This window comes from Mangifera indica, chromosome 5 (genome assembly GCF_011075055.1).
Source record: "Mangifera indica cultivar Alphonso chromosome 5, CATAS_Mindica_2.1, whole genome shotgun sequence".
Classification (NCBI taxonomy): Eukaryota; Viridiplantae; Streptophyta; class Magnoliopsida; order Sapindales; family Anacardiaceae; genus Mangifera; species Mangifera indica.
The window spans coordinates 14256017-14281104 of record NC_058141.1 but is presented as its reverse complement, the minus strand read 5'-3'; the positions used below and the strand labels follow the sequence as shown (position 1 = coordinate 14281104).

The 25088-nt window shown below is 37.0% G+C and overlaps 3 protein-coding genes, 1 long non-coding RNA gene and 1 pseudogene across 7 annotated transcripts; 3 read left to right on the top strand and 2 right to left on the bottom strand.

The window, feature by feature from the left end:
• Positions 1–301: 301 nt before the first annotated feature.
• LOC123216947 (protein PHOSPHATE STARVATION RESPONSE 1) lies at positions 302–5954 on the top strand. Of its 4 annotated transcripts, none has more exons than XM_044637645.1 (8): positions 302–571; positions 2056–2729; positions 2834–3044; positions 3127–3203; positions 3367–3406; positions 4070–4127; positions 5081–5150; positions 5396–5954. In XM_044637645.1, exons 2-8 carry the CDS (start codon positions 2082–2084, stop codon positions 5753–5755), a joined length of 1464 nt encoding a protein of 487 aa, XP_044493580.1. In that variant the 5' UTR covers positions 302–571; positions 2056–2081; the 3' UTR covers positions 5756–5954. The 4 variants fall into 4 exon arrangements, with proteins under 4 accessions (XP_044493580.1, XP_044493579.1, XP_044493581.1 ...); XM_044637644.1 differs by having other exon boundaries at positions 303–571; positions 2075–2729; XM_044637646.1 differs by having other exon boundaries at positions 564–630; positions 2075–2729.
• Positions 5955–7535: 1581 nt separating this feature from the next.
• LOC123217635 lies at positions 7536–8195 on the bottom strand. Its single transcript, XR_006502511.1, has 2 exons — positions 8009–8195; positions 7536–7908 (listed from the first exon to the last, which is right to left on the bottom strand). It is a non-coding gene; the product is annotated as an uncharacterized LOC123217635 (long non-coding RNA).
• A 708-nt stretch (positions 8196–8903) lies between these two features.
• Positions 8904–14205, top strand: LOC123216996 (cellulose synthase A catalytic subunit 4 [UDP-forming]). Its single transcript, XM_044637723.1, has 12 exons — positions 8904–9059; positions 9166–9364; positions 9483–9604; positions 9870–9933; positions 10640–10790; positions 10898–11510; positions 11596–11733; positions 11829–11954; positions 12055–12267; positions 12357–12872; positions 12951–13301; positions 13400–14205. Exons 1-12 carry the CDS (start codon positions 8979–8981, stop codon positions 13979–13981), a joined length of 3156 nt encoding a protein of 1051 aa, XP_044493658.1. The 5' UTR covers positions 8904–8978; the 3' UTR covers positions 13982–14205.
• A 104-nt stretch (positions 14206–14309) lies between these two features.
• LOC123216997 lies at positions 14310–18637 on the bottom strand (annotated as a pseudogene).
• A 1612-nt stretch (positions 18638–20249) lies between these two features.
• Positions 20250–24316, top strand: LOC123215645 (WD repeat-containing protein 55). Its single transcript, XM_044635839.1, has 14 exons — positions 20250–20502; positions 20591–20655; positions 20740–20827; positions 20928–21000; positions 21286–21392; positions 21529–21571; positions 21701–21757; positions 21983–22059; positions 22169–22217; positions 22311–22357; positions 22466–22539; positions 23009–23064; positions 23457–23568; positions 24018–24316. Exons 1-14 carry the CDS (start codon positions 20369–20371, stop codon positions 24086–24088), a joined length of 1053 nt encoding a protein of 350 aa, XP_044491774.1. The 5' UTR covers positions 20250–20368; the 3' UTR covers positions 24089–24316.
• Positions 24317–25088: the final 772 nt, after the last annotated feature.

Here is a 25088-nt window from a genome sequence, read left to right as displayed (position 1 = left end):
TATTTACGCCCTTTTAATTATTAATTTTTTTTAACAATATAAGATTATAAATACAAATTTAGTTTAGAAATTCACCCGACGAGAAATGAGACTTTGTGGAAGCTCGGGGGAGAAATTAAAAATAACATGGAAAATGTCTTTGGCCCTATTGGCTTTTAGGCAAACCGAAAGAACACTTCTCTTATCATAAGACAGAACCCTAACTCCACGTGCAAGCATCACATATTTCATCACTGTCCAATCACACACTCCCGAAGTGATCCCCAAACTCATGACGTATTATTTACTTCGTGTCCCACAGAGTTTAGCCCACACGCGCTCCTCAAAGCGCATGGAGGACCAATCACTGTTCTTTAATATCACAGACGGCCAAAACGCCATGAGAAAAAGAGAGCGATAGCAACGCACTCATCAGTAATCACCGTTCTCTGTAATATCATTTCACACCGCCAGTCACCCAATTTAAATCACCTGCCTGTCTCGCCAGATACTTTCTGTCGTTTTTTGGCACTTAGTTTTGATTCGATTCTTCTGGGGTTTCAATTTCCATAGGTTTCTTCTGGATTTGCAGGTAACAATTAGACATGCCCATTTCATAATTTTCTGCTTTAATTTTCCCTTTCTTTTCAGGTTAGATTCCAGCTGCCCATTTTTGTTTTAATCTCTAATAGGTTCAGCTAGAATTATGCAATCTCAAATTTGTTGTTAGTATTATTTTTAATTTTACTGCTTTTGCATGGTAAGTATTTTAGCAATTTACATGTTGAGGTGCCTAGCAGTTGTGTTTTTAATTTCTTGGTTTTGGATTGATGGGTGCGGGTCTAGAAAATCTTTATATTTGAACCGAATTTAGTTTCCTTTTTTTCGGTGTGATGATATAAATTATGATGACTTGTTGAAGTATGAAGGAAAATAAAAATTGTTTAGTGGACCTAAACCGTATTGATGTTATAGGTTAGCTAAAGGCCTGGCTTAAAGCATGGTAAATTTGTGAAACTTCATCTGAGCAATTCTTTTTTTCACTTCAAATGGAAATGTCTAGCGGTATATTGACTGACTGTTATATTGTTTTTTATCATGAGTGTGATGTTTTGGTCTTGTTTGGTTGATTATGATGCTGGACTTGTTTTTGGACGAAAGCATGTTCTTGAAATGGCATCTATTGTCATGGGTCTGATATGCAAGGTATTCTCCAGTGGAAACAACACTCCATGTACTTAACAAATGGATACAAAAATTGCTACCACACTGATGGAAGGTCTCATCCAGCTTTATGTGTTTTTTTAATATGCCAACTTAATATTAGAACCTTAATTCAGGATTCCATGCAGTGACTGTAACTATAGTTACTAAGTTGAGTGAGAGGTGACCTCTGCATAGGAAATTTTTGGTGTATGGATAATCTTTAGGGCAGTATTAGCACTCACAGGGTTTTCACAGGATTATTATGATTGGCTCGGTTTTCTGAGTTCAGATGTCACTGTCTCCAGAGTTGGGTAATCTGCAGAACCTCAATGATTTAAGGCCTTCATCCAAGTCAATGTATTGTTTAGTCTTTTGACAATTGATGGCATACTATGTTATACATTATGCTTCATCCTAAAATATCTTTTTGCATGTGATACAAGCTGTAAGATTTCTAAGCATTGGAGTTAAGGACTTATTCCTGTGATGAAGGCTGTGTCTTTGTTATATGTTGTTTTATGTGTTTGCAACATTAAAATTTTGGCCACTCTTTTGGATTGCCTTCACTGAAGTGCTTTATTGTCGTTCAGCCCTAACCTTGGACATGTCTATCTTTGTTTGTATCCCTCTGAGTTGGTGCCTCTCATTAACTATTCCTGCAGGAAACAACTTTTAACTAGTGCGTTCCCTTTGGTCCTTTTTATTTATTAATTTATCTTTATTATGACCGGTATAAGTTGATGACCTTTCCCTTGACACTATATTGGAAACAAGTGAGAAAGGTACTTTCAGGGAATTTTTATTTGGTGGGTGTTCATTTGAAAAATGCAGGTGCACAAACTAAGATACTATCAATTGACTGAATGACAGATTTTTTATTTGATTTAAGGATAACAATGGAGGCGCGTCCTATGTCCATTCAGAGATCTGGTGCTAGGCAGCTCAGCAGTGTGGAGGTGTCTGGAACAATGTCTTCATCGTTACCGGTCCTTCCAACCCCTCTGGAAGATACATATACCAAGTTACTAGATTCTCAAGAGGTCTCTACGGATAGGAAACTTAAGACAAGGCCACAAACACCTGCACCTCATGTATCATCAAACAGTGGAGTAGTTGGGCACATGTTTTCATCATCATCTGGACTTTCGAGTGATCTTCATTATTCATCTGTATCACCTCATCAAAAGCATATGAACTCTCCCTTTATTCCTCAAACATCAACCAATGTTGCATCCTTGCAACTACCACAGTCTTCCCATTCAGTTATGCCTCAGTCAACAACATCCAGTCATTACTCCAAAGAGAGTAGTGCTTCTTGGTGTCCAGAGTCACTGCAAGGTTATCTTGATTTTCCTGTAAACACTCCTGTCCACAATAGTCAAATAGAAAGCAGTAGTTGCAGTGGTGTCATGTCATCAGAGGACTTCAGTAAACGAAATGATTGGCAGGATTGGGCGGACCAGCTAATTACTGATGATGATGCTTTGGCTTCTAACTGGAATGATCTTCTTGTTGACACCAATATGACAGACCTGGAACCAAAGGTTTGAGCTTCTCACTAAAAGTGGTGATTGAGATGCCTTTGCAAAATAAACTGAATACTTTCTAGTGCTAATTTGTGCTTCATTTCCAACTTTTGTTGCATCAGATGTCATACCAGGTTTCCAAACCATTTACAAGTATCCCAGCACATCAACTCCAAGTTAATCACCAGCTTCCTGCTCCGTCTGGAGAAATCCACACTGCTGTTACCCGCTCTTCCACTACAAATAGTGCCCCAGCCAAGCAGCGGATGCGTTGGACACCAGAACTTCATGAGGCCTTTGTGGAAGCTGTTAACCAACTTGGTGGTAGTGAAAGTGTGTTTCTTCTCTGGCCTCTTGTTTGTCTTAAGTTGTGAGGTTTACACTGCCATTCATTTGTTTTGTATTTTACTCACAGGAGCTACTCCAAAGGGTGTGCTGAAGCTCATGAAAGTTGATGGCTTGACTATTTACCATGTGAAAAGCCACTTACAGGTACAAACACTTCTTTTTCTTTTTTTTCCTGGAGTTTACTTCGTTATTCAAACAATTTATTTATGTATGCATGCCAGCACATGCTTGTTAATGTGTTCCTCTATGTATGCATTTGGATGTATATTATTCTTTTAATTATGAATATTTGCTCCTTGAACTGCAGAAATATAGGACAGCAAGGTTTAGGCCTGATTCAACGGAAGGTATGTAACAGTGGCTTTAAATATCAGCATGGAGAAGCTGATATATTATGTATTTTTTATCGTTGTTGGATTTGGGTGGTTCGGGAGGGGAAGGGCTGTTCACATTTGGGTTCTGCGGTTCTTTTTGCGGAAAATTGAGTCTTCAGACATGGATATTTGTTATAGGAGGCAGGATGTTTTTCCCTGATGCTAGTATGTGTATAATTCTACCCCTCACATATATTTCCAAACCCTCTATGTATACTTAGCATTCCATTGGAGTAATTCATTATGAAGAGATCAACATAGAGGCCATTCACAGATAAGAGAGAGAGAAGGAGAGGCATATAGTTGGGAATTATGAATCTTGTTAAGGGTGGTTTAACTGTTTTATGTGTGTTTAACGAAGTCATATACTATTCTGCATACCAATTTAGATAATCATTTTCTTATTAATCTCACAAGTCCCTTTTGTTCTGTGATCACTGTACTTCTGTGGATTCTCAACACTCTGCTCCAGAAAGCACATTAGATTAATATTTTTGAACCCTATTGTTTTTCTTCCTCTATTTTATACCTAAATGATATTTTTGGCAGATACCTTAATATTCATGATCCTGAAATATACAAAGACATTGTTGGTAGAATGCAGTTAAGGTAATCCGGTGCTCTCTACTGTTGCAGGATTCTCAGAGCAAAGATTGACTCCTCTTGATGAAATATCTTCTCTTGACTTAAAAACGTAAGTCTGTATTTTTGTATGGAAGAATTTCAACCATGTCATGTGATATATTGATTTGTTAGTGTCTTGTTATGGTTATTTCATGTGATGCTTGTTTTGGGGACTTTGGTATCACACCCAAATATATACACCATGGGGTAACAATTATAGTGATTTCTGTGTGAATGGGTTTGAAATATGGGAAATTGTAAGTACCAGTAACTTCTTGAAATTGGAATTTTAGTTTCTTTTTTCTGTGTACTGGTTGAAGTGTCACTTCCACAGGTAGATATCAACCTAAAACCATAGAAGGGTTGATAAGTAGATATTTCCTGACCCTTGCACAGATGCCAAGTCTTATATATTGTTTTAAGTTGTAGCATCCACGAGTTTATGATGTTTTTCTTTTATAACTGTATTTGATAAGTTGAAAAGTGGAAAACTTTCCCATTTTCATATATGTATTTTTAAAGCCACTTAAAGAGACCTGACTGAAAAAAAATTGCTTTGTGAGTATATGGCAATTTCATTGCCCTTTGCCTTTTCAGTTTTGTCTGTGTGCATTGTCCAGTTGCTATAAATTAAGAACTGTTTGCTTTTCACCGTCAGAAGAGATTAGGCAGTTCAATCAGAGTTCTTGAATGAGTGAAATAGTCCTAAGGCAGGCACTGCAAGTTATATTTAATTGTTTGATTTTGGCTGGTTTATTGACTGTAATGGGACTACAATAAAGCGTGGTACACCATCATTTTAAAATTGAGCCTTTTAAGGATCTTTAATGCATCTAGTTTTAAACAAAGAGAATTAAAATGAACTATGATAGAGGGATTTCATCCTAAAGGAGCCCATTGAGTCCACCAGTTCTGCATTTTCTATAGTTCAACCTTCTTTACAAGGTTTGTGTATCATTGCCTCCTTGTTTGTGTTCAGTGTTATACTGAATATCTTATTATTTATTTTGATGTTGATAACAGGGGTATTGAAATTACTGAAGCTCTGCGATTACAGATGGAAGTTCAAAAGCGGCTGCATGAACAACTTGAGGTATAGATTTGTCCTCAGAAAGGGATTTTATTTTTAGTAAGAATTCTGCTCTGGGGTCTAAAGTTTATTGGGTCTTGAGTGCCGGTTAGTTCTGGCCTTAAACCTGTTATTGATTCGGGAATTCCCCTCATTCCTCTAGCTTATTATTTTGTCATGCCTAGTTATCATGCCCATCATTCTGTGCTGATACTTTAGGTTTTATGCAAATTATGTGGTTCTTTATTAACTACATTTCTTCTTTCCAGATTCAAAGAAATTTACAGCTGCGGATAGAAGAGCAAGGAAGGTACCTGCAAAAGATGTTTGAGAAGCAGAAGTCAGGCATTGAGAAACTGAAATCATCACCATCAAAACTGGAGAATCCCTCTACTCCATCTTCAGATGAGATTGAAGATGCCCTTGCTAAAAGCGAATTGAAAGGCACCCAGGTGGACCCTGTAAAGACAATTGATTGCAAAGTTGATGCCCAAGCTACATTGGAAGAAAGTTCACAGGAGGTTGGCGAGAAGCAAAAGTCACCTAATGCAGAAACTTCGGAGAATGCTGAGCCAAGTGTCTCAGATTCAAGTTCTCAACCCAGAAAGCGGCCCAGAACTGATGAATAAGACATATGAGCATAGAATGACAAAGGTAATCAAGAGGAAGATTTTTATATCGAGTCAGTTAACTTATCTAATGGATAAAGCTTTTTGAAGTCCTCCCCTCTTTTCTCTACGCCCTTGTGGGCAATTGCTCCTGCACTCTTATGTTTAGTTGAGAAATAATATTGATCAATAAATTGAGCATTATTATTATAGGCTTCAACTCCCGTAATTGTACCCTGTTTAAGTAAGGATGAAACCACAGGTGATTAAAATGCTCGTAATAGTGCATATACAAAGCATCTTCTTCTTCTTTGGTACTGTATTTTAATCTTTCCAACACCCAAAAAGTCTGAATCTGAAGTAAAGAAACAAGAGAAAGCCACTCTTTGGATTGCAAAAGCATTTCATTGGTTAAGTTATCAAATATTACTGTAATATATGAGTTACTTTTATTACCATTTTTATTTTTTAAAAGATTATTAAGATAATTTTGATTTTGTTACACTTTTATTGAGATGTGTATCTCATAGAAGCTGTAGTGCTGATAAATTCTGAGATTATGTTACAATACATAAGACACTTCTAGCCGTCTTTTCTTTCCTAGTTTTGTCATGATAAACATTAATTTAAGATTATTTAATCATTTATATATTTCAAAGGAATATAAATAATTTTATTGTTTTATATTTTGACTTCAGCTTCATTAATAATTTGTCCTAAAACTCAATATTAGGGTTAGGCTTGTAACATTTTTCTGCCGAAAATCCCGACACTGAATATGACGACTACATGGATACTAACTAAGAAGAAACATTAAACATATAAAAGATAGCAAACAAGTAAAAGCCATCACCAAAAGTAAGTAGAAGCCTTTGTCATGTGAATTTGTAGCTGAACGAACATATTGGCTTACTGGGGTTGGCTCGAATAAAACATTCCAAATTCCTAGTCCCTTGGAATGTCAAAATTCAGGTTCAACTTCAATTTGAAAAGAATTGGAAAAATCTCAGCCTGGGTATGATTTGGCTCGATGTTCCTGAGCTGGGGCCTGTCCTCAAGTTCAAGATTCATTAAATTCGTCGGGATTAGGGAACATAAAAGCAGGAAAGCTAGCTTAAGTTGATATCTCATATACCAAGTTAATGATGAGATTTCTTAGACATTTAAGTGTTAATAATCTATGCTAACCAATCATGTTCAACCATGACGCTGAATAAATTAAATATGACAAAAAAAAAAGGAACACGACAAATTTTAACGTGTTTGTTTTGGTATGATCAGAAACCTCCCTCCCTCCATAACCTAAAAGACAATAAGATGTGTATTAAGAAAACACCAAGTTTAAGGAATATAACTAAATGTCTTTAATGGTCTTCCATCCTATTTTAGAATAATTCTTATATGTAATAATAACACTAGCGATAAACTCAATTTAACCTTGCGTGTTTCCCATCGAGAAAAAATGGTATTTAAATAATCAAATTTAACTATTCATAATTTAAAAATGTTTGTTAAGATATATTCTTATTCATATTGAGCTAGACATGATCTTGATTTGGTATAACACAAAAACCTTTTTTCAGTGGACACCAGAGAAAGTGGGTAAAAAAATTTTATAAATATTAAGAAAATTAACTTTCTTGTGAAATTATTTTCATCTCTACGCAAGAGCCTGAGGTATATCTGTGCTTTTGGATGATTAATGGATAAGGGACATGTTTAACCGCTGACTCGCTGCTGTTGCGACTAGTTTTTGTTCATAATCCACGCGTATGGTACATGCAAACAAAGAGGAGTTTTACCATGTAACTAAAGTCATTGATAAACTTGAGCATCCTCATCAAATATGGAAAATCAAGAATCTATGACAGTTAATGGCAACTCTGAGTTGGGGAACAAGAATCATACACACAAAAAACAGAAGCTCATGAGAATTCTGAGGCAGCCTAATATCTCGTGTGAATCAACTAAAACCTTCAAGTTGTCCAAGTATAATGGATGAGCGAGAGTAACCGGCTGCAGATAGCGAAGCAATATTAATATTGCTCGATCCTTCATGAAATTTTTTTATTTCATAGAAAGAGTTCTTTTTTTTTTTTTTTCTTTTTGCAGTTTGAAGTCCTCTCCCTTCTTCTGTCACTTGAGTTCATGTCTGCCATTGTCTGTGGACTCTTCTGTTTGGTCGACAAAAATAAAGTCAACAAGGAACATAAGCCTCAAGCCCCAGCAATGCCATCTTTATGTAAGAGAAGATGAAAAGCTTAGAAGCCGCACCTTGTACTCATTCTACATAAAATCCCTGGTCATTTTGCACATCCAAAGCAAAACCACTCTATTTATCTCTGTAATTTGCTATACTCCCTTTCCCTCCCTTCTGCATTAACTCAACTGTTACTTCTGAGAAATGAACCATATATATAGGATATAATCTTGAATACTAATAACAGAAGAAATATGAACTTGGCCCCATATTATATCTGTAGTAAGAAAAGTATGTAATCATAATTATAGTGTACTTAGTGGGTCTATATTCTTTAGATTAACATAATTGATACTATATTACCCAATAATTCAACTGAGCTTGCGGCTATGATTGATCTGATAACATTAGTAAACTAATGTTCCATATTACTTGATGATTAAAACCCATTACCTTTAAATTAATGTCGTATTAAGGAAGAAAAAGAAGGCAAGAAGAAATTAATACTAGATGAAGGATTTGGTGTTGGTGGTTTGATGATGTTAATGTTTAGTTACTGTGTCGTCTATTGGTCATTTTATGGTTGAGTGGTGATGTTCTTATGATTTAACATTGAGCTTAATTCACCTTCGATTTGGTGTATGAGTGCTATCTTTTCGGATATCTAGAAACAAGAAATATCAGCGACATAATACTTTGTCTCAGCCCTTCATCTAGTTTATTAGTTTAATAAGAGGTTCGCACCTGAGACTGGGAGGGACGCATTTCTTTGAATCTAAGTTAGCTGTTGCCACTTCTGCCAGCGTCTTTCGAACTAACAAACTTCAACTATATGCTTCTCCTAGCTAGCTACCTTAACGTCTCTTAGACTCAAACCTACGACTTCTCAACTCACAGTTTGGTAGACACGTCCCAGTCATCACTATATCTCACGTTCTCTCTTTTGCCATACTCATCATCTTCTCTTCCTTATAATACCACCCTCTTTCCCATTCACTCTCTCACCGACCATTCTTCTTCTTTCTTTCATTTCTTTTCGTTGCCATGGCTTCAAACCCCATGGCTGGTCTTGTTGCTGGTTCTCATACCCGAAACGAGCTCCATGTTATGCATGCTTCTGAAGAGGTACCTTTTTCTATTTCTTCATGATTTTTTTACTACTTTGGTGATCTTTTCTCTTAATTGTCTATCAATGTGGTGCATGTTTCTTATGAATATATATATGTGGCAGAACCGGTCACCCACCCGCCAGTCTGCGCCAAAAACCTGTAGAGTTTGTGGTGATGAGATCGGACTGAAAGAGAGTGGTGAGCTGTTTGTGGCGTGTCATGAATGTGGGTTCCCGGTCTGCAGGCCTTGTTATGAGTACGAAAGGAGTGAAGGCAACCAATGTTGTCCTGGCTGCAATTCTCGCTACAAGCGTCAAAAAGGTACGGCGTACTCTTGTTGCCATTCTTTTTATGCTTTTCAAAAAAGCTGCATTGTTTTTTTCTTTTAAATCAAATACTTGTAGATATCGTGCTCGGTGTTTAATTTCTTCTATTGCAGGTTGTCCTAGAGTTGCAGGAGACGAGGAAGAAAAATTTGATGTGGATGATTTTGAGGATGAGTTTCAGATTAAAAATCGCTATGATGACAACCCAGATCAGAATCATGTCACTGCTCGCTCGGTAATTGATATATAATACACCTTATTAACTTGGAATCTCTCAGTTGGAGATTTATATTCAAATCTAGCTACTGACTGAATATTAGAGACTTACCAAAAAAAAAAGATTGAATATTAGAGAAAAACTGACAGTGAACTATTACCTACTGATAAAATAGGACACCTCCTGCACCCTTTCAAAATGACAATTAATTTATAGCTCCACCAAGCGCTTTAATTTTCTCGTTAAGTAAAAGGAGTGTATATCAAGTTGTTGAATTTCGCAGGAGCATGGGGACTATAACCAACAGCCATGGCATCTCAATGGTCCCGGTTCCTTTGCAGGAAGCTGTAAGTATGCTCGGTTATTTCTCTTCGTTATAATATTCAATATTGGTGGTCTATGTAGCATGGAAACGGAAATGGAGAAATGTGGAAGCGCGAAAACAAAAACGTGGAAACGTATTTTTTAAAAAATATAGGAAACGGAAACGTGGAAAAACTTATAAATATGAAAAATATAAGAGTTTTTTTATAAATATTAAAATTTTTATAATAAAAAAATATAAACTTGTATAATATAAAAATAAATAATAAAAAAAGAATGAAGGAAAAGAATACTATAAAATAGAATCATACAATTTATTGTAAATTGTTCTTAAGCAAATGCATGTAGATATTTAAGAAAAAAACAATAACACACACCAATCTATATGATATGTCGGAGAAGAGATGAGTAATACATCAAAAAGTAGAGAGGAGATGAATTCAATATAAGATTTAAAAACATTTTCGGTTTGAAAATATAAAAGATATGTGTTTAATTGATTTCATGATTTTTCTTCTAAGATAAACCTGTTTCAAAATTTTTCAAAAATTTTGAAATGACCCAAAATATTTCCTACAAGTTTCTGGGAGTTTTGGAAACAGAAACATTTCCGAAAAGTGAAAACGCATCGTATTATAAGTTTCCATACTACTTAGTTGGTGGTTCTTGTTTTTTTCCTACAATAATAATTTTTGTTTGCTTACGAGTTGATGCTGGAATCTGGTGCAGTTGCTGAAAAGGACCTCGAAGGTGAGAAGGAGGCTTACACCAGCGCGGAGTGGCAAGAAAGAGTTGAGAAGTGGAAAATTAGGCAAGAAAAGAGAGGCTTAGTCACCAAAGATGATGGGGGCAATGACCAAGGGGATGAAGATGACTTCCTGTATGTGTTGATTTATTTTATTTTTTAATATATTTTTGTCCAAAAAATTTGAATAAATAAAAAAAGGACCATTGAAATGCTAAACTAAGCACATTTTGTTGCTCCAGTTTGGCTGAAGCTAGGCAACCGCTGTGGCGAAAAGTGCCCATCCCCTCGAGCAAAATCAGCCCATATCGCATTGTCATTGTCATCCGTTTCATCGTTCTGGGGTTTTTCCTTCGTTTCCGTATATTAACTCCAGCCAATGATGCTTACCCCTTATGGCTTATCTCCGTAATTTGTGAAGTATGGTTTGCCTTCTCTTGGATTCTTGATCAATTTCCGAAATGGTGTCCCATAACCCGAGAAACCTACCTGGATCGACTGTCCGTGAGGTTTGAGCGCGAGGGCGAACCCAACCGCCTGGCCCCAATTGACGTTTATGTGAGTACAGTTGACCCTCTTAAGGAACCGCCAATCATTACAGCAAACACAGTTCTGTCAATCTTGGCCTTAGATTATCCGGTTGAGAAGGTGAGCTGTTATGTATCTGATGATGGTGCTTCCATGCTGCTTTTCGACTCACTGTCAGAAACTGCTGAGTTTGCGAGGAGATGGGTACCATTCTGTAAGAAGTATGCAGTTGAACCAAGGGCTCCTGAATTCTATTTTAATCAGAAGATTGACTACTTGAAAGATAAGGTGCAGCCTACTTTTGTGAAGGAGCGCAGAGCCATGAAAGTAAGAAAGCCGACTCCAGAAATTTAAGTAATGTTTCACTTCTACTATTAAATTAAGCTTAATGGATTTTTTATACCTATTGTAGAGAGAGTATGAAGAATTCAAAGTGAGGATTAATGCACTGGTGGCAAAGGCTCAGAAAAAACCAGAAGAAGGGTGGGTGATGCAGGATGGTACCCCATGGCCCGGGAACAACACTCGTGATCATCCTGGCATGCTTCAGGTTTTGGAAGATCATCCCTGATCAGATTTTTTACTCTTCTTTTTTTCTTCTTACTGAAGTTATCAGATTTCATTAGATTCACACTTGCTCTGCAGGTATATTTGGGAAGTGAGGGTGCACTTGACATAGAGGGTAAGGAGCTGCCTCGTCTTGTGTATGTTTCGCGTGAAAAACGGCCTGGTTATAACCACCACAAGAAAGCCGGTGCCATGAATGCTCTTGTGAGTATCTCTTTATCTCAAGTTCAACTTCTGTTCATCAATTCAGTTGATATCCAATTAATGGTTCGCATTTCTTTGGTTTGTTGTATCTAATCAATAGGTTCGAGTCTCTGCAGTACTTACCAATGCACCCTTCATGTTGAACTTGGATTGTGACCACTATATCAACAACAGCAAGGCCGTAAGAGAAGCTATGTGTTTCTTAATGGACCCCCAGCTTGGGAAAAAGCTCTGTTATGTCCAATTTCCGCAGAGGTTTGATGGTATTGATCGTCACGATAGATATGCTAATCGCAATATTGTGTTCTTTGATGTAAGCCATACTAATTTGATTCACATTCTTGGTTTCTACTGAGCTCAATCAGAATCGGGTAACTAATTCCATCCATATTTGGGTAACAGATTAACATGAAAGGCCTAGATGGGATCCAAGGACCAGTTTATGTTGGCACAGGATGTGTCTTCAATCGACAGGCATTGTATGGCTATGATCCACCTGTGTCTGAGAAGCGGCCTAAGATGACCTGTGACTGCTGGCCTTCATGGTGCTGCTGTTGCTGTGGTGGTTCCAGGAAATCAAAGTCAAAGAGGAAAGGTGAAAAGCGAAGCCTGTTCAGCGGACTATACACCAAGAAGAAAAAAATGATGGGGAAGAACTATGTGAGGAAAGGGTCCGGACATGTCTTTGATCTCGAAGAGATTGAAGAAGGACTCGAAGGATACGAAGAGTTGGAGAAATCATCACTTATGTCACAGAAAAATTTTGAGAAGAGATTCGGGCAGTCACCAGTTTTTATTGCATCCACACTGAAAGAAGATGGTGGCCTCCCTGAAGGAACTAGTAGCGCATCACTTGTCAAGGAAGCCATTCACGTGATAAGCTGTGGCTATGAAGAAAAAACAGAATGGGGCAAAGAGGTAACAATTAATCAGCTAACTTCCTTTCACATATGTTGAACATGTGCCTTTATGACTAGTAGAGTTTCCTTTTTGCAGATTGGATGGATTTATGGTTCAGTTACAGAAGATATCTTGACAGGATTTAAGATGCATTGTAGAGGATGGAAGTCAGTGTACTGCATGCCTAAGAGACCAGCTTTCAAGGGATCAGCTCCTATTAATTTATCAGATCGATTGCACCAAGTTCTGAGATGGGCTCTTGGTTCTGTTGAAATATGTCTCAGTCGCCACTGCCCATTATGGTATGGCTATGGAGGAAAGCTGAAATGGCTAGAGAGGCTTGCCTACACCAACACCATTGTTTATCCTTTCACTTCCATTCCTTTACTTGCCTATTGTACCATTCCAGCTGTCTGCCTTTTGACTGGAAAGTTTATCATCCCGACTGTAAGTATAATTCCAAAATTTTTCAGAAAATAATGATTCTTAAATATTCTAATGCAGCTAACTCAGTTTGCCTAATGTGCCAAATTTGGCTTCTACAGTTGAACAACCTTGCCAGCATATGGTTCTTGGCACTTTTCCTCTCCATCATCATAACTGGTGTGCTTGAGCTTCGATGGAGTGGCGTAAGCATTGAAGACTGGTGGCGTAATGAGCAATTCTGGGTTATCGGTGGTGTCTCTGCCCATCTTTTTGCTGTCTTCCAAGGCCTGCTCAAGGTCCTCGCTGGAGTTGACACCAGCTTTACTGTAACATCAAAAGCAGCAGAAGATGAAGATTTTGGGGAACTTTACCTCTTCAAGTGGACTACCCTTCTTATCCCGCCGACCACTCTTATAATCTTAAACATGGTGGGAGTCGTGGCTGGAGTTTCTGATGCAATTAACAATGGCTATGGCTCATGGGGTCCATTATTTGGAAAACTATTTTTTGCATTCTGGGTCATCGTTCATCTCTATCCTTTCCTCAAAGGTTTGATGGGAAAGCAGAACAGGACTCCGACCATTGTGGTCCTTTGGTCGGTCCTTCTCGCATCAATTTTCTCCCTGCTCTGGGTTCGAATTGATCCTTTCTTGCCCAAGCAAACAGGTCCACTTCTCAAGCAATGTGGCGTGGATTGCTAGTCTTGATTCCGGCTGTCCTTTACCTTTCTCCTGCATGATTCTTTGTTCAGCCTTGTGAAGCTTTTTCTTGGTTTTTTTCTCCAAATATTTGAAGCTTTTAAAGACACTTGTTAGCGTACAAAGGTTATACTTATTATAGTCCTTATGTTTTCTATTCTTTATGTCTAATGTGATGCCACCGGCATCATGCATACTTGGAACGATATAAAATCAATATTCTGCAATTGAAGAAGTACTGCATCGAACATGTTTCAATGGAACACAGTCTTGACAGTTTGAGAACAAAGAATCCAGATCATGATCTAGCTCAATTCAGTTTAAAGTCCATGTCTGAATCTGGCATCTAAAGTTCATGCTACATCTCCGAAAAGGCTTGTGTTATACAAAATATTATGTAATCACCAGAAAATCTTTGAACAAGGGAGAAAGCAATAACTGCGGATGCACCAAAGACTGGGCAATTTTCAAAATTGAATGAAGGGCAAATATTAATTTAATTGATTTTTAATTTTTAAAAAAAAAAAGCAAATTATTTTACACGTATATACCCACCAGTGATCACTGGTGGACCTAGGACCCAACAGTCTTATTGTATACATATCTCTGAAACATACAACTGCAGGAAGGCAGGACCAAGCTTTCTTGGATAAGAATGAGTATGTCGTTGGCAGTGGTCTTTCCAATCCCAAATTTCCACCAATGAAATCTCGTTCTACTTTTGAAAGTTCATTAAATTGTTTATAGTTATTGAACCCAATGGTTCAGAGAGACAAACCCGCGTCTTCGCTGATAATTCTTGTGCAACAAAACACATAGAAGGTCGTTCCTCTGGAATGGTATGCATGCATGCTAATGCTACATTTATCACAAACACAACTTCTTCTGCTAATTGGCCAGTGGGAGGTGAGAGCCGCTGGTCTGACACATCCTTCAGAAATAGTCCTGGATTTTCTGACAAAGACGTTCTTGATGAAGATAGAAAAGTTAAGAGTTCACCCGGATGCCTTCCCATCATAACTTCTAATGCCACCACTCCAAAACTATAAACATCACATTTATCTATGACTCGCATTGTGAGTACTAGCTCTACACATTAATAGTAAATTAACAATCCAAGCTTATTAAGTAAAAAATTTTTCATATAAACACATTCTACATCTAGCATCAAAAAGAGATAAAAGTAGGTCTCAAGGACAAAGTATAATGGGAAAATTTCTTATCTAGGAGACCAGAGTAATCTGTATTGTGTGAAGTTTTTCTGAAGAGACAAGACCAAAATGCACAAAATAAAGTTTTGATTACCTGGAGCCATGTAGCCATAAGAGCCAGCAACTGTGGTCCAGTTGGAAGCGTCTGGATTCAACAGTCTTGCAGTGCCAAAATCAGAGAGCCGTGGCTAAAAATCTGCCTCCAGTAAGATATTATTCAAAGATACGTCCCGATGTACAATAGGTGGTGAGCAGTCATGGTGCAAGTACGCAATTGCGTGAGCCACTCCCTGCACAATTTTCACCCTTTCAGCCCAGTCAAGCTCCACTTTCCCTTCCACCCCATACAGAACTTTCCCCAGACTGCCTCTTTTTACATATTCATAAACCAAGTACGAACATCCTCTTTTGGAACAAAACCCATGTAGCTTTATAATATTTCGGTGTCTCACATCCGTCAGCACACGAATCTCATTCTCAAAGCTTTTACGATTGGATAAGGGAACATCACTGGTGTCTGACATACTAAGAGTAAGTTTCTTGACTGCAACCATTTGACCCGCTGGCAATATCGCCTTGTACACAATTCCAAATCCTCCTTTTCCAATGCAGAACTTCCCACTAAAATCCTGTGTTGCCTTTACAATATCCCCAAAAGAAAATTTTCCTTCCCTCTCCCATATCAGTGACTCATAACGATTACGCCATTGACTGCTTTTTGTCTCCTCATCAATGAGTTTGGTTTTGTGCCTATAAATTAAAACTCCAGTCATTATGATCACGAGAAGTAATAGGCTACATAGAGGAACAGTGACACCTATGAGAACCTTCTTTTTCTTATCTGTGGATTTTCCAGGAGCCGATAGTACATTGCAAGAAGGTAATCCTGCTGCATCTCCACACAGACCTGAATTTCCAATAAGAGCATCAGCAGATGCACTCTGGAATATGCTGCCGCTTGGAATTTGACCTGATAACTCATTGTAGGAGAAGTCGATATAATGTAGACTGATCAGGCTAGAAAACGATTCTGGAATTCTCCCTGAGAGCTTGTTATGCGACAAGTTAAGATTTTCCAGCCTTGTAAGCTTTCCCAGGTTTTGAGGCATTGTACCAGAGAGTGAATTGCTGCTCAGGTCCAACATATACTGTAGTCCAAACAAACTGCCAAGCTCAAGTGGTATTTCTCCGGATAAATCATTGTGGCTCAAGTTTAAACTCAAACATTTTTCACAATTCCCGAGTTCTTGAGGTATATCTCCGGTCAAGTTGTTATTCGCCAAATCAAGATACTCAAGCCTACTTAAATTACCTATAGTATGAGGGATCTCTCCTGTCAAGTGATTATTACTCAAACCGAGCATGAACAGCCTGTCTAAGTTTCCCAATTCATTTGGAATTCCCCCTGTTAGTTCATTGGAGTCTAGGCTTAGAACTGCCAAGCGAGTCAAACTTCCCAGCTCAGCAGGGATATCTCCAGAAATTCTATTTCTGTCTAACTGCAGATTACTGAGATTTTTGCATTCCCCCCACACAGGGGAGATTTCACCAATAAATGGATTGTCGTTTAGAGAAATGAAGTCCAGTTTTTCATGAACTCCAAAAGCTTCTGTGATATTACCCGTGAATTGGTTGCCGTCAAGTCGGACTCTAATCAGATTTTTACAATTACGCAAAGCAGGCAGGCAACGATCCTGTGAAGTTATTGCCATTTACGGTAAAATCTTCAAGAGCAAAACCACTACACAAATCGGGTGACAATTCTCCGGAGAAGCTGTTGTTAGAGAAGCTAACATAGGTCAACTGACTATACTTCCCAAAATCAGTAGGAATGCTGCCAGAGAAGTTATTGCTAAACAGAGAGATTAACTTTAAAGCAGGGAGGCGAGAAATGTTCTGCGGCAACTCTCCATACAGCTGGTTTGTATTGACATCAAAAGTAACCAATGAAGCCAAATTCTCGATCTCTGGAGGAATCGTACCACTAAGATTATTGAAGAACAGTTGTAAGCCTTGAAGGTTCTTGAGATCCCACAATGATTTAGGAATTGGACCTGAAAGTTGGTTTCCAGAAAGGTCTAAACTTGTTAGGTTAATCAAGCTTCCAATCTCAGAAGGAATAGGGCCAAAGAGCTTATTATTATACAAGTAAAGGTAATTAAGATTTGTCAACAAGCCAATTTCTGGTGGAATCTTCCCTGTGAAGAAATTGTTTTGGAGCTGCAATGAGACCAATTCAGTCCAATTTGAAATGAGATTAGGTGAAATCTCAGCGGAGAGTAAATTATCAGACAAACCCAATTCAGATAATTTGATCAGATTTGACAAGGACAAAGGCAACTCCCCACTGAGTTGATTTATTGCCAAGGCCAAGTATGTAAGATTAGTACAAAGGCCAAGCTCAGAGGGTATGGTCGAATTTAAGCCATTGAGACGGAGATCAAGTATCTGAAGCTTTTTGAGTTGGCCTAAAGAAGATGCAATCTTCCCACTAAAAGAATTGTTATACAATTCAATCATTTCAAGATCAGACAACAAACCTATATCCTCTGGAATTGGCCCACTAAGTTTGTTATTTGCAAAGCGAAGTTGTATGAGATTGGAAAGCTTGGAAACATTTGTTGACAATGGTCCTTGGAATTGATTATCTGTGAGATTCAGGTATTGAAGCTTGCCCAGATTTGTAAAGACAAGTTCTGGTATTTGACCACTCAACATATTCAATGGCAAATCCAGGTAGGTCAAGTTTCGGCAGTTTAACACAAACGAAGGAAACTCCAAATTTAGTTCATTGTAGGAAAGGCTAAGGTGTTGCAACAGAGGCATAGCTGAAAAATTGGACCAGTCATGGGATTCTAACAAGTTTGCCCCAAGGTCTAAGTACCATACCTTTTGAAGATTGCTAAGTTGAAAAGGGATGGTTCCATTGAGATAGTTGTTAAAAAGATTCAGATACTCAAGCTTCTTCAACTGCGCCATTTCTGTAGGAATGATGCCTTCAAAATAGTTGGAGCTCAAATCCAAGTAAACTAGATTAGAGAGAGTACCAATGGTAGAGGGTATATCCCCATCAAAATTGTTGCTGCTAATGTCAAAGCGAGTGAGAGTTGCAAATTCAGTAAAGTTGAATTCTGAAAGAACCGCGGTGATGTTTGCCCCTGAGAGGTTTATCTCAGAAACCGTTCCGGCGGAGTTGCAAACAATAGAAGCCCAGTTGCAGAGGTTGATGATATTGGTAAGTGACCATGATGAAGCAACAGAAGAAGGTTGAAAAGTGAAAGTGTTCTTCCATTTGATGAGAGCATCAGCTTGAGTTGCGGGCGTTTCAGAGATGTTGAATATAAGTAACGAAAAGATCAGAACCTGGAAGAGAAACAGACAAGTATTGTTTGATGAAGAAGACATGTTAGATAGTTAAGAAGAGGACGATGAGGGTGAGTGAGTACTCTCGTTGAAGGATAACTTAACGAAAAGAAAACCTTGATAATAATGGATCAATGTAATTATATCTGTTCCATCCAAAACCCGTGTTGTCCTAGTCCCAGTCGCCATTGATGTTTTGACTATAAACGTTTATATTTCATTTCATTTGTTTTCGTTTGCTGCTGTGCATGCATGGTGACTTAGATAGATATTCCGATGTTCTTCGCCCATTGCTCCCGCCCGCTGAAACGTTTCAGCTTATAATAGTTTGACTTTTATCTTTTATGATCCGTCCCATTGGGTATCACAATCCTATCCATAACAAAGTTTACCAATTTGAAGTCCAACTTCAGAGAAATTAATATTTTTATGAGAAAGATAAAATTGATGGGCAAATAAGAAGTCGTTGAGTTGAATCTTTGACCAAATTCATCAAGCTGGAGATTGTCCACTGAAAACTAGGTCCAGCTCCACCCCCATCTGCCAGAAGTTTGACTTTTTTATTTCTAAATTAGGAGTTTAATTTTGACATTTAGGCCACTCAGCAAGTAAGTGGTGTTATTATATTTGAGCATGATTGGCATTTTTATTATTTATTTGAAAATAAATAATATTATTATCAATGTAGGTTAGGGGGATGATACTTAAATTCTTTTGCCCAATTATTACCACAAATAATAATAATAATAATTCTTGTGTAGCAACCTTTTAATTTTTCTGATCCCTGCAAGCATACTGAGAATTCCAAATCTTGAACAGAAACAAACAAGCATCCAAATTTCAACCTATCACATACTGTCAATATTTAATTCTTTGTTTTGCGTTTTAATTGCATCGGCCTTACATGTTTCTCTGTCCGCCTTATTGACATAATTCATATGGGGTTTATGATCAACCACAACAAAGGGGAATCATCAAAATGTGGCCCAACTCAACAGAGAAAACCACCAGCAGACCCGGCGATCAAGGACGAATCCAACTTCTACTTGAGTTGATTCAGACTTCAGAGCTGATGCCGGTGGTGTCTGGTATGGCAGCATTTAGGGCATTGATTCGGTGATCAAGGATCTGAAACCTTGAGTTGACACGAAATGAAAATGGAATCTGCACATTTATTAACCAACACCATCAGCAATTTTTACCCTGGACAAAAATTTCCAATTACTTTACCATGATCTCTTTTGCAGCCCTCACCCAAGAAATAATCAACCTCTCTTGTGTAATCAGTATTCTGAATTCATGCAAAAATGTTCTCACTCTTTATAGCAGAACCCTGAGTTCTTCATAACTCTTCCTTTCAAATAAAATGGAAACATCTATCCTACTAACCCTAGTTATAAAGGCACAAAACGGCATTTTAAAGTTATTTTCATACCCTTATTAAAAACTCAATTCTAATTGAAAAAGACAGATGTTACAGTGATATCTGACCGTCTGTTAAATTATGTCACATGTAGCAGTAGATCCAACGGGCATAGTAAAGAATCGCTATGTGACATCACCCGACGCAGGCCTCATTCTTTTTTATGCAGTTCTGCCCCAAAGCCCATCTGGACCCAAAGTTGATAATTTTACCCTTCCTCTCAACGGAAATTATTAACCTTAACAGGTTATGTTTGTGAAACTTATCTGGTGGAATTTTGTGCATACATCAAACTTTGGGTGGGAAAAAGAATTGTATAAAGTACCCTCCTGTAAAACCCTAAGCGGTGGAGGAGAGGTTTAGCAATCGGTTTCTTTCGCTCTTCCTCTTGCGATGGAGATACAAATAAATTTAGGAAATTTGCCCTTTGGTTTAGATTTTCATCCCTCGAACCAGCTGGTAGCTACTGCTCTTATCACTGGCGACCTTCACTTGTACCGTTACAGTGTTGACGCCCCACCACAGAAGTACGCTACAATTCAGACACTAGTCTTTCTACTTATTGTTAATAAAATTCACTAAATCGTAATTTCTGGTCCCTGTTGTTGACATTAGGTTGTTGAATGTTCATGCACATGAGGAATCCTGCAGAGCCGTTCGATTCATTAACGGTGGACAAGGTGATTTGAATTTTGCTCATAATTTTGTAGTTTCTGCATACTTTTTGCATTATTAATTGTGGCACTCGGTGTGTGCATGTGCAGCAATTGTGACAGGTTCAACCGACCGCTCGATTTTGGCCACTGATTTGGAGTCGGGATCACCTATTGCCCGTCTTGAAAATTCCCATGAGTAGTTTACTTATCCTGTCTTGAAAGTTCTTAAACTAATTTTGGTAATTGATCATTCAAAGGATGTGGGTTTTGTGTTCTAATATGTTATAATTTTTCAGGGATGCCATATATAGTTTGATCAACCTGACAGAGTCTACCATTGCGTCTGGCGATGATCAAGGCTGCATTAAGGTTGTACATTTCCCCAGTAAGATATCTACTAGATTGGTTAAATTATATATCAAGTACGGTTGGGCATTTATGGATACACATTTCATAATATATCATTCGTTTATTGTGTATACCTGTAAAGTTAACTTGAGTCAAAATTTATCTGGACATTCTATTTTCACATACCCTTCGGTATAGTCTTTTATATCTCCTCCTTGATGGCTTTGGATGGCTCTGTGTAAACTCTTTGAATAGTTTAATTGAAACTGATCACCCATCTTTTATTTTATTTTTTCTTTGTTGCAGGTATGGGATACCAGACAACGTACCCTCTGTAATTCCTTTAATGCTCATGAGGACTATGTTTCAGATATGACTTTTGCATCTGATGCCATGAAACTGCTGGGAGCAAGGTATACTGCAATAACTCTTTTTCACCTCTTTGAGAATATAAAGAAAAATAGTTTTAAAGAGGTTGTGCCGTTAATTATTTCACTCTTCCTTTTTTGACAAAAAATTGCTAATTATTCTTGCATTTTCATTTTTTAGTGGAGATGGTACCCTATCTGTTTGCAGTCTACGAAAAAATACAGTAAGCTCCTTTTTAATGATAAGCACTTTCATAGTGCTTGATTTCTGAGATTTATGTTTTTGAATAATTGATTCATAGTTTGGTTTCAGAAATATGCTAACTTATAAATGTGTTCTATGTTAATGAAAGGTCCAAAGTCGGTCTGAATTCTCTGAAGAAGAGCTAACATCAGTTGTTTTGATGAAGGTTTGATTTATTTTATCCTTGAACTGCTGTAATTTTGTATTCCTCTGGACCTGTCTTCTTTGTAACCTGCAAAAGTAAATTAACTTCACCAAATGCCAAATTTGTATTGCCTGCCACTAACTTTCTCTAAAATTTATTAAGTAAAGACCTACAAGTTTATATGCACATATTTTGCTGATTTTGCTGTTTACTGTTTTTTGATATGCTATGTAATGATGTGGTCAGAATGGTCGTAAAGTAGTATGTGGATCACAGAATGGAACTTTGTTGCTGTATTCTTGGGGATATTTCAAGGATTGCAGGTTTTTAATTACAATCTTTCTTGTTCTGTCTATCTTGCTTTATCTTGCACCCATAGATACGTATATGTTCTTGTCCATGTTGGGTAAAATAGGTGTTTTGGATATGCAGTGATCGCTTTACTGGTTTATCTCCCAATTCTGTTGATGTGTTATTAAAGGTGAGTTTGTTTAATATTGTAGGAATTTTCAGTGTTTAGACTACTTTGGAGCTTACTATATTGAAATATTTATATTATGAAACCTTTTCTTAGCTTGATGAAGAAAGGGTTATTACTGGATCTGAGAATGGCCTCATCAGGTAAACAGATGTGCTTCATGGGGTGAAATTTCTATCTTAAACATTGGATTATAATTCTATTAATATTTACCTAACTAACTTTGCCTGGTTTTCTCTTTTGTTTTGTAGCTTGGTTGGCATTTTACCGAACAAAATCATTCAGCCGATTGCGGAGCATTCAGAATATCCGATTGAGGGCCTTGGTAACAAATGCTCTGCTATACTTTTTAGAGATTTATATGCTGAAACAATTAATTAAATTTAGGGTGTCATTTGGTGCGTCTAGTTATTAATAAAAACCATATTTTCCAGTGACAGAATTATTATATGATGATGTTTTAGTAATGATCACATTATTAACAATGACATATCTGTACTGATGACAAGACTGTTAACAATGACCTTGTTACTAAAATGAACATATTATAGAAGTGACCTTGTTCTAAACAATGACTATTTCATGAAAATGATCAAGAAATTATAATTATGGTGTTATCAAAATATTGATTATTGTCAACTACCATTTGAATATCACATCAAAGATTGACATCCTTTTTCCTTTAACTTCATATATTATTATTATTTTTAAAACACTATTCGTTAAGTTGCACATTTCAAAGCTGGACTAATAAAGAAAGTTTGTTTAATGAACGCTTTGGTTTGGTCTTGTAGCCTTTTCTCATGATAAAAAGTTTCTTGGAAGCATATCACATGATTCAATGTTGAAGGTATGCCATCTCTCTCACTCTCTTTCTGTGTGAGTATGTGTTTTTGTGTGGGTATGTGGGTATGCCTTCTTTCTGTATTGTATTATGCACTTACATAATGTGCAAATTGTCAAAAGTGTAATTCATATGATCAAATGTGGGTGCATTATTCAAGATTGCTGTGGGGGCAGCAAAGCAACAGTAAATTAGGTGTTCTTGTGGAAATATCATTTTGTTAAGTTAATATTGATTTCTAACATACATTGCTTTGATTTTTACTTTATTTCTATTTTTTTAAGTTATATTCTAGGGTTTCAGTTTTCTTATTTGTCATCTTATTTGTTTTCTTATATATGTTGTTGCTACCTTCATTATTTTTTTCTACTCAAATTGGTTATGTTTCCTTCACGCAGTTGTGGGATTTGGATGACATAATACAAAGTTCTGCAAATAATACAAGTCAAGCTGCTATGGGAGATAGCAACAGCGACAGTGATGTTGATGACATGGAAGTAGATAACAAAGGTATCTTAAGATTCTTGCAAATATCTGTATACGTTAATCTTTCATCTAGTGCTAATATAAATGTTGACTGTGGGTCTAAATTTTGTACCACTGGACAAGTAACAGAATAAATAGAATCTTACCTGTGCTGTTGATATCATCAAATATTAGATCGATCATAAATTGTTTTAACCATTTTGTAGACTCTGTCAATTTTCTTCACTCTGAGAGATGAAAAAAATATGGAAATTATTGTTTTTCATATAAATTTTGGTTTAATTGCTCATATCATCTGGTGGCATGAACCATGTTTTTTCAAACACTGTAATATTTCTTCTCCAGGAGGCCTGTTGTTTTCTGTCTGAACTCTTAAGCTTTCACCTGATTGTGACATGGTGGTTTATTGATGACAGTCACAGCTTCTATATTTCAAGTATGAATCAATTTTGTAACGTTTAGTTCTTTCGCAGGCTCAAAAAGCACAAAAGGTAAAAGTGCAAATAAAGGAAGCAATTCACATAGCTTTTTTGCGGATTTGTAGATGGACGGGCGGCATACTACTATTATATTTATACCAACTCAGAAGACAACTTAATCTCCTATAATGAATTATGTTTTACCACCATATGTACCTTGTATGGACTTCATTTATTCGTAGCACATGGTCTCTACTTGGCATCCTCATGCCCAAGCAGTGTTCTCTGTGCATTTTTGAGTGACCTTGTTTTTTATTTGATCTTTATAAACTTGCAAATTTTAGTTTTGATAATTCCTTTCTCAATATGATTTTTTTTTTCATTTTACATTTGATCAAAATGACATTTCTTATAAACTTTTAACCAAATGGCCCTCATGGTCATAGGGGGTGAAGTCTTGCATGAGTGCCCTCATGGTCATAGTGGCACTCATGGTAAGTCTAGTGTGGAGGTTGATGCAATTTTTTTAAACTCAAGCTACAAGGATTCTGAGGTGGCCAGTGCCTTTGAAGGCTCCAGATGGATCATATCATATTAACTATTCAAGCAACACGGGAAACAGGGACTGTTCGTGAATTTAACTCAGTGAAAAAAAAAGGAGTTTACCTTCAAAAGACTGCTCACTTGATATGCTAAGCAGTTGACCCATCAGATGAAAGACATGAAATTGGTTTCTAGCAACACCATGCAACACATTATGACTAAATAATGCAAAAAAGCAGTGTTAATTGTATAATTTTATGTATAAAAAATAATATATTATCATATAATTAGATAATTAATAATTAAAAATAAAATAATATTTAATTATATAATAATATATTATTATTTATATATAAAATTATACATAAAAATTGTTTATATAATTTGATCAATGCAAAATATAAATATTTATTTCAATAATTTGAGTGTCCAATTAAATCCGACTGGATTAGCTTTTAACTCTTGAGTCTTGCCGTCGTGGGACCTACCATTCAACGGTCCAAATCATCAACGAAATTCATAACTTTATGATTAAGGTCTTGAAAATAATAAAAAAAAAATTTTAAAAAGGTCCCACTTTAG